The sequence below is a fragment of the Rana temporaria genome, chromosome 1 (genome assembly GCF_905171775.1).
Source record: "Rana temporaria chromosome 1, aRanTem1.1, whole genome shotgun sequence".
Lineage (NCBI taxonomy): Eukaryota > Metazoa > Chordata > Amphibia > Anura > Ranidae > Rana > Rana temporaria.
The window spans coordinates 21,399,758-21,408,399 of record NC_053489.1 but is presented as its reverse complement, the minus strand read 5'-3'; the positions used below and the strand labels follow the sequence as shown (position 1 = coordinate 21,408,399).

The following is an 8,642-nucleotide window of genomic DNA, read 5'->3' as shown; positions in this document are numbered from 1 at the left end:
AGGGAGACCCGGGAACCGAGTGGATTACCACTGTTGGATTTATTTTTTATTAATAAAGGACTTTTTTCTACGGTGTGTGTGTTTTTTACAACTATTTAAACTTAATTCGTGAAATGGTAGGAGTACAATGTACCCCATTACCAATTCACATGTGGGGGGCCAGGATCTGGGGGTCCCCTTTGTTAAAGGGGTCTTCCAGATTCTGATAAGCCCCCCGCCCGCAGACCCCCATAACTACCGGCCAGGGTTGTGGGGATGAGGCCCTTGTCCCCATCAACATGGGGACATCCTCCCCATGTTAAGGGCATGTGGCCTGGTATGGTTCAGGAGAGGGGGGGCCGCACTCTGTCCCCCCTCTTTTCTACGGCCCGGCCAGGTTACGTGCTCGGATAAGGGGTCTGGTGTGGATTTTTGGGGGAACTCCGCGCCATTTTTAAAAAAAAATTGGGGTGGAGTTCCCCTTAAAATCCACACCAGACCTGAAGGATCTGGAATGGATATTTGGGGGGAACCCCACATAATTAGTTTTTTTATAATTGATGGCGGGGTTCCCCTTAATATCCATACCAGACCTGAAGGGCCTGGTAATTGAATTTGGGGGGGACTCCCGCGCTATTTTTTTATTTTTTTTATGAATGAATTTTTCTCTGAATTGCGGGGAGCCGACAATTCATTATAGCCACGAGTCCGGTTTTAAATGACTTTGTTTTCTTTCAGAAATGACACTTTGTGCAGTGACAGTTCTAAGCACGGGAAACATGCACTTTTTCACATGCTTACTTTACACCCCCCTAAGTACGAAATTTTAAGGAATATTTCACTTTTATTGTTTCACTCTAAGCATTATTAAATTCACTGCTCCCGAAAAAACGGACATTTTTAAAACTTTTTTTGCATTGATACATGTCCCCTGGGGCAATGACCCAGGTCCCCAAACACTTTTGAGGACGGACAATAACTTGCATATTAGCCTTTAAAATTAGCACTTTAGATTTCTCCCATAGACTTTAACAGGGTGTTCCGCGGCTTTTCGAATTTGCCGCAAACACCACAAATTGTTCGTTGTTCGCTGAACAGGCGAACAGGCAATGTTCGAATCGAACATGAGTTTGTCTCAAACTCGAAGCTCATCCCTAATACACACCATACCAGATTGATAGTCTTCGGTGTCTCTAATGAATTTCTTTTTCTTTTTAGTCTTTTGGTCACTTTCTTCCCTTTCCAAAGTTTTAAGCAAATTAGAGGAGCACTCCCTATACTCCTCCCCACTTTTGAAAGGGACTAGCAATTCTTTGACAGTCTTGATTTCTGAATCCAGCTTGGCCAACTTCAGATTTTTCCTTTCACCCAGGAAATGCAGAAAGGCCACGCCTGAGTCATTAAAATATTTGGCCCAGCTTTCCAGATCGGCCTCTCCTTTCTGGGGGCTGACCTCCCATCGAAGGCTCCTTGGGACCATAGCACTCTTGATATAAGGCCTTGCACAGACGAGCAAACATGTACGATGAAACCGGTCCGCCGGACCGTTTTCACCGTACATGTCTGCCCGGGGATTTCTGTATGATGGCTGTACTCACCATCATACAGAAATCCGCGCGTAAACAATACGCGGGGCATGGCCGCGCCGTCGCCGCGACGATGACGCGGCGACGTGGGCGGCCCTGCCAGTTCAATGCTTCCACGCATGCATCTAAGTCATTCGACGCATGCGAGGGATGGCGGGCGCTCGGACATGTACGGTAGGTCTGTACAGACGACCGAACATGTCCTAGCGGACAGGATTCCAGCGGGCTGTTTCTAAACAAGTTTGGAAATATTTGCCCGCTGGAAAAAGGCCCGGCGGGCAAATGTACGCTGGAATCCTGTCCGCTTGGGCCTACACACGACCAAACATGTCTGCTGAAACTGGTCCGCGGACCAGTTTCAGCAGACATGTTCGGTCGTGTGTACGGGGCCTTAGTCTCCAAAAAAGCTATGTCCTATTGTGTATGGATTTCTGCTGTTAGTAATATATTTAACCACTTAAGCCCCGGACCTTTAGGCAGCTAAATGCCCAGGCCAGGTTTTGCGATTCGGCACTGCATCGCTTTAACAGACAATTGCGCGGTCGTGCGACGTGGCTCCCAAACAAAATTGACGTCATTTTTTTCCCACAAATAAAGCTTTCTTTTGGTGGTATTTGATCACCTCTGCGTTTTTTATTTTTTTGCGCTATAAACAAAAATAGAGCGCCAATTTTGAAAAAAATTCAATAAATTTTTTGCTATAATAAATATCTCCCAAAAACATATATAATTTTTTTTCCCTCAATTTAGGCCGATACGTATTCTTCTACCTATTTTTGGTTAAAAAAATCGCAATAAGCGTTTATTGATTGGTTTGCGCAAAATTTATAGCGTTTACAAAATAGGGGATAGTTTTATTGCATTTTTATTATTTATTTATTTTTTACTACTAATGGTGGCGATCAGCGATTTTTTTCATGACTGCGACATTATGGCGGACACTTCGGACAATTTTGACACATTTTTGGGACCATTGTCATTTTCACAGCAAAAAAATGCATTTAAATTGCATTGTTTATTGTGAAAATGACAGTTGCAGTTTGGGAGTTAACCACAGGGGGCGTTGAAGGAGTTATGTTTCACCTAGTGTGTGTTTACAACTGTAGGGGGGTGTGGCTGTAGATCTGACGTTATCAATTTTGTCTCCCTATAAAAGGGATCACACGATCGATGCAGCCGCCACAGTGAAGCACGAGGAAGCCGTGTTTACATACGGCTCTCCCCGTTCTTCAGCTCCAGGGAGCGATCGCGAGGGGGTGGCTAGAAACGAATAGCCGCGCCCTCATCCCGGATCGCGATTTCCAACCACCACATGTATCGGGGGAGTCCCGATCGGACCCCCGACCCGCGGAAAGGCAGGGACGTACATGTACGCACATCTGTCTGTACGTGGCATTCTGTGGACGTATATGTACATGCGGCGGTCGTTAAGTGGTTAATCTCATGAAAAGACCACTAACATCTGACCCAAGAGTGAGGAGGGTGGAATCAAACACCCCCTCTGTATTGACCACGTGTCTGGCACGGAAATCAAAAATATCCTTTTTTATAAGAGAAAATGAATCTAAGCAGCAAGTTTGGTAAAATAATGGAAAAATGGAAAAAATAAACTGCGCTAAGATAATAAAGGTTTTGGGATGGCCTGAAGCTCTAATAGGTAAGCAGCAACTAACCTGATAACATAACAGTGAAAAGAAGAAAAGAAGTGAGAAAAATATATATAGTTGCGCTAGTGTCAGGACCACCTTTGCAGGGAAGGTGACTCAATCACCCCCACCCCAGTGTTCGTCCTGATTGCTGGGTTTAACATCCATGCTGGTCTAGGTCCTAATTACACAGGACCATTGGCTCTGGTAAGCAGTTTTGCATTATGGTGGTGGAATTCACTTGAAGCGGTTGATCCCAGGAATAAAGCATAGCTGATATCTTGGAACATCACTGGGTGTTTATTCAGAGCAGTTTTATGGACTTATATGTTTATATATATATATATATATATATATATATATATATATATATATATATATATATATATATATATATACAATTTCTATGCAATTTTTGTTGTTCTCTTGGACTTCACCTTGTGCATTTTTTCATATCCTTACAAGTTTACTGTCACTTAACTGATGTCATTAGCTTATGCTTTATGATTTGTTTATCATCCAATTTATGATTTTAATTTGGTATTATTTGTGCACTTTAATCATTTATACTAGGTTCACGGTTTATGTTCATTTAATTTATTTCCACGTTTGGGGTGGGGGTGATTGAGTCACCTTCCCCGCAAAGGTGGTCCTGACACTAGCGCAACTATATATATTTTTCTTACTTCTTTTCACTGTTATGTTATCAGGTTAGTTGCTGCTTACCTATTAGAGCTTCAGGCCATCCCAAAACCTTTATTATCTTAGCACAGTTTCTTTTTTCCATTTTTCCATTCCTTAGTTTGGGCCTTTATACAAGGGGTAAAACGGATAAATCTGCTGATTAAATTGCCTCTGTGCCAGTGGGATTTGAATCTCATCCTATCGGTCCTCCAGGAGCCTCCCTTTGAGCCAATTGGTAAAAATTTGTTGGTCTTTGTGACAAATAAATCTGTATTTTTGGTTGGAGGTCACCTCCGCAAGAAGAGTTTCTGATTTGGCAGCTTTCTCTTATAAAGAACCATTCTTGGTGGTTCATAAGGACAAGGTGGTGTTACGACCTTGTCCATATTTTTTGCCAGGGTAGTATACAGTTTTCATATGAACCAGGATATTTCCCTACCTTTGTTTTTTCCAGAACCATGTTCTGTAGAGGAAGAATTATTGCACTCTCTAGATGTAGTGATAGCGGTCAATTTCTGAAAGCAACTGCCCAGAAATGGAAAACTGACATTTTGTTTGTGTTGCCAGAAGGACCCAGAAAGGGGCAGGCAGTGTTAAAATTGTCCATTTCTAGATGGATTTGCCAGGTTATTTCTCAGGCTTATGGTTTAAGGGGAAAGATTCTGCCTTTTCATCCTAGAGCACACTCTACCAGGGCAGTCAGTGCTTCTTGGGCAGTGCATCACCAAGCCTCGGTGGCTCAGGTTTGCAAGGCTGCAACATGGTCATCAGTGCATACATTCACAAAATTCTACCAGATGGATTTAGGTCAGCAAGAGGATGCCGCGTTTGGGCGCAGTGTTCTGCAGGCAGCAGTATAGGTTCTCTCATCTGATGGCGGTCTGCTTTGTTTTTTGTATCTCTCTCCCCTCAGTTGGCATTGCTTTGGAACATCCCATATAGTAATTACTATAGTGCTCTGTCGCGTGATGTACGATAAAAAAATATGATTTTTTTTTATAACAGCTTACAGTATATTGTAAAATCCTTTTCTTAGAAGTACATCAAGGGACACAGAGGTCCCTCCCCTCTTATTTGGATATTTATATATTATTTTGCTACAACAATTAGGTACTCCCTGTATGGGAAGGGGTTATATGGGGGGACTTCCTGTCTTGCCAGTGTCCATCACCTGAAGGTGGGCGTATAACCCATACAGTAATTACTATAGTGCTCTGTGTCCTGTGATGTACTTCCAATAAAAGGATTTTACAGGTAAGCTGTTATAAAAATCCTATTATTATGGGGCCCTTATGAGTAAGAACAGTTATTTCAAAACATATTAAGCTAACATAATTCCAATGTTTAATGTTTTCTTCAGAATAAAAACCTATAACTGATCAATGAGCACCTGGAATCTGTTTTTAGCTTTGGAGGTTTTCATATAAGGATCTGGTGAGATGTGTGGTAGGAGTGATGTCTCTTCAGCATTGTATGGGGAAGACAAATACTCCCTTGTAGCAGAAGTTTACAAAGACATATATATACAAAGAGAAAGATTTTTTATTAGGTCCTATAAAGAAAATTTCCTTAAAAATGAACTCAACTTATCACTTAAAATGTGAACTTACTGACAACATGATCTCATCAACTTTAACTAATATTAAAAATGATTTTAGAATATACCAACAAAATGTATTTAAAAACATAGCCGGATACATCTTCATAAGATATAATTAAAGTAACCCTGGCACTAAAAATATACTACAATCAGCTTATAAAAGAACATATTTAATATTTATCTTCCAGGAAGGTGGTGAGTGAAATTTTCTCTCTCTGGAAGAGTGATGGGTGTCTCTGGTATCTGACACTTTAGGATGATTTGGATACTTTGCCCTTCTCTGGTCACTGTGGTTCCTCCTCACTAAGAAACGACATTGTTCTGTAGTGATGTAACGGCTGGTGGGAGGAACCACTACACTTAGCAGGGGGGGGCAATTTTTCAACAAACCAAAAGTGTCTGATACCAGCACAAAGAGCAAAAATTTGACTCACCAACCAAAGGAGAGGTAAGTTTTAAATGTTCATATATAACCAGAGGCTTGAAGCTTGTGGACCTCGATGCAAAAGTTGACCTGCCCCCCCCCCCCTGCCCACTACCACCCACCACTTTCACTGTGCGTGCAGATACACCCACCGCACGCCCAGATACTCAAAGTGGCTTAAGCGTTTTGAGTTCCCAGAGTTCCTCCTTACATCAGAGTACAGGGATCCCCACTGGGAAATCAGAGGACAGGGATCACTGCTGGAGAATCAGAGGACAGGGATCCCTGGCAGGTCACTTAGCAGAGCTCCTTTCCTATCCCAGCACTGTATACAGCTCTTCCCCCACACTACACAGTGCTGAAACCACATTCCTTTACACACAGTCTGTCAGCCTTCACAGGGTGTATCTGGTTTTCTTTTGTTGCCGTTCTGACCTGTGAAATTCTCTGGTCGGAATGGCAGTCTAGTCGCAGTAGGCAGATACACCCTGTGCAGATCGTGGCTGACTTGCTGTGTTGTAAAGGTATGCGATTTTAGTCCTGCAGAGGAGGAGCTGTATAGAGTGCTGTAATGGCAAAGGAGCTCAGCAGCCAGGCTGGTTAGGGGGCTTTGGGGGGTGAGGCACAACTTAGATCTGGGGGCGGCAAAGCCATGTGACACGAAATCTGGAACCTGCAGCCCCTCAGGAGGTTTTAAGAGATTTGTTTTAGCAATTGAAGGTTTCTTTGTCAGTGTTGGTAGATGTTGGGGGAAGATCACCTTCCAGAGGTGTGTGTCCTTTTCCCAGTTGTCATGGAAGTGGGGAAAGCAGACATCCCTGGGTGGGGGGTACAGAGAATCCCAGCTCGTGACTAGGAGACATGGATCAGTGTCTTACCTCGCCAGTGAAATCAGTCCCATCGTGGCAACAGGACATCACTCTCCTCCTCTTAACTCGCTGAGCTTGGTAACCATTCCATGTTGCCAGCACACAGCACAAACACTTCTCACCCCATGCTCCTCTCCATTCAGAAAATGTCTCACAGCTTCTCCCCAGCCAATGAGAACAGAGGGGCATAGACTGTAGAAGGCATAGTGGAAGCCCAGTACTGGATTGTGGCTGTGGGGCCCTAGGGCAGATCTGAACTGGACTTTGTAGAGGATATTATGACAGGGAGGCTGCAGGGGCTCCCTGGAGTTAGGGGAAGGGTTTCAATTGTGACCCCTGCAACCCCTTATGCTACGCCCATGTATATAACAATGTTCATTCTCAATACTCTAGCAAAATACTAAAATTAACAATAATAGAGATAATGCTATGACTACTGGTAACCCAGTGTTACTCCATAAATATTAGCGGATAACTATTTTTGTATTCAGGTCAGGTCTGAACAAAATTATGTAACATTTTGGGAAAAATATACAGCCAAGAAGTCCAGAACTTGATGCTATTATAGTAAAAACCTCCACAGCCACCATGTATTTCCCGCTGGTGCTCAGATAGGCCGGGATCATGGCAATCCAGACACTGCAGAACACCAGCATGCTGAAGGTGATGTACTTGGCCTCATTAAAACTGTCCGGTAATGTCCTGGCTAAAAAAGCGATAATGAAGCTCACAGCTGCCAGAAGTCCCATATATCCCAGGACAGAGTAGAAGCCGATAACTGAACCCTCATTACACAGAATGATGATCTTCCCCTGATAAGAGTGAGTGTCCCGATCCTGGAAGGGGGGAGAAATAGACAACCAAGTGACACAGATTATGACTTGAACCAGTGAGAAGACACAAATGATAAAATTGGGCAGTTTGGCTCCCATCCATTTCCTCCAGGGACTCCCAGGTTTGGTGGCTTTAAAAGCAATACACACCATGATACTTTTGGAAAGTAGAGAAGAGACGGCAACTGAGAAGATGACACCAAAAGAGGTGACACGGAGCATGCAGGTCACATCTACTGGATGGCCGAGGAACAAGAAGACACAGAGGAAGCTCAGCATGATGGAGACCAGGAGAAGATAGCTCAGGTTCCGGTTATTGGCTTTAACAATGGGGGTGTCCTGGTAATGTATAAATATCCCCAATATTAAACCAGTCAGAAGACAACAGAGGATGGAGTCAGCAAAAAATACTCCAACAATGGGATCATCAGTGTAGGAGAGAAATTCCACCACTCTTGGAAGACACCTATCCTTCTTCTCATTTGGCCATTCTTCATCAAGACATTTCATGCAGTTTTCACTGTCTGCAGGAAGAACAATACAAGCATAATGAGCATCGGGGTCAGAGATTCTGAGAAAATTATTTGTCTTGTGTCGTTTCACAGCAAGCAATTAAATTTACATCAGTGCATTGGGGGAGACTTAAAGGAGTTGTAAACCCTCAAGGTTTTTCACCTTAATGCATTCTATGCATTAGTGTTCTTGAGGAGCCTCTGTACTAACAATGCAATATTAGTACAGTGATCTCCCCTGCTGAGCTTTTGTGTTCTGACAGGGGGGCAGCCCCCCGCCAGATCACTCTGGTCAGCACTCTCAGCCATTCCGGTCATGCCTGTTCGACAGAAGTCATACACATGGGCCGCATGTCAGACAGTTCTTATTGAACTGGCTGAAGTCGCCCAACATTCGGCCCATGTATACTAGGCTTTAAGGAAAATATAATAAATTATATTAACACAGTTGAACTCCTATATGTAGAGGCTGTTCATTGCCATGTGCAAAAAAAAAAGAAATGAAGACA

At 43.3% G+C, this 8,642-nt stretch overlaps 1 protein-coding gene across 1 annotated transcript; it reads right to left on the bottom strand.

The window, feature by feature from the left end:
• Positions 1-7,001: 7,001 nt before the first annotated feature.
• Positions 7,002-8,139, bottom strand: LOC120925155 (vomeronasal type-2 receptor 26-like). Its single transcript, XM_040336003.1, has one exon. It carries the CDS (start codon positions 8,129-8,131, stop codon positions 7,253-7,255), a length of 879 nt encoding a protein of 292 aa, XP_040191937.1. The 5' UTR covers positions 8,132-8,139; the 3' UTR covers positions 7,002-7,252.
• Positions 8,140-8,642: the final 503 nt, after the last annotated feature.

Bases quoted from the DNA above. Each gene is read 5' to 3' on its own strand.
- LOC120925155 (XM_040336003.1), bottom strand. From the start codon at position 8,131: ATGAAATGTCTTGATGAAGAATGGCCAAATGAGAAGAAGGATAGGTGT.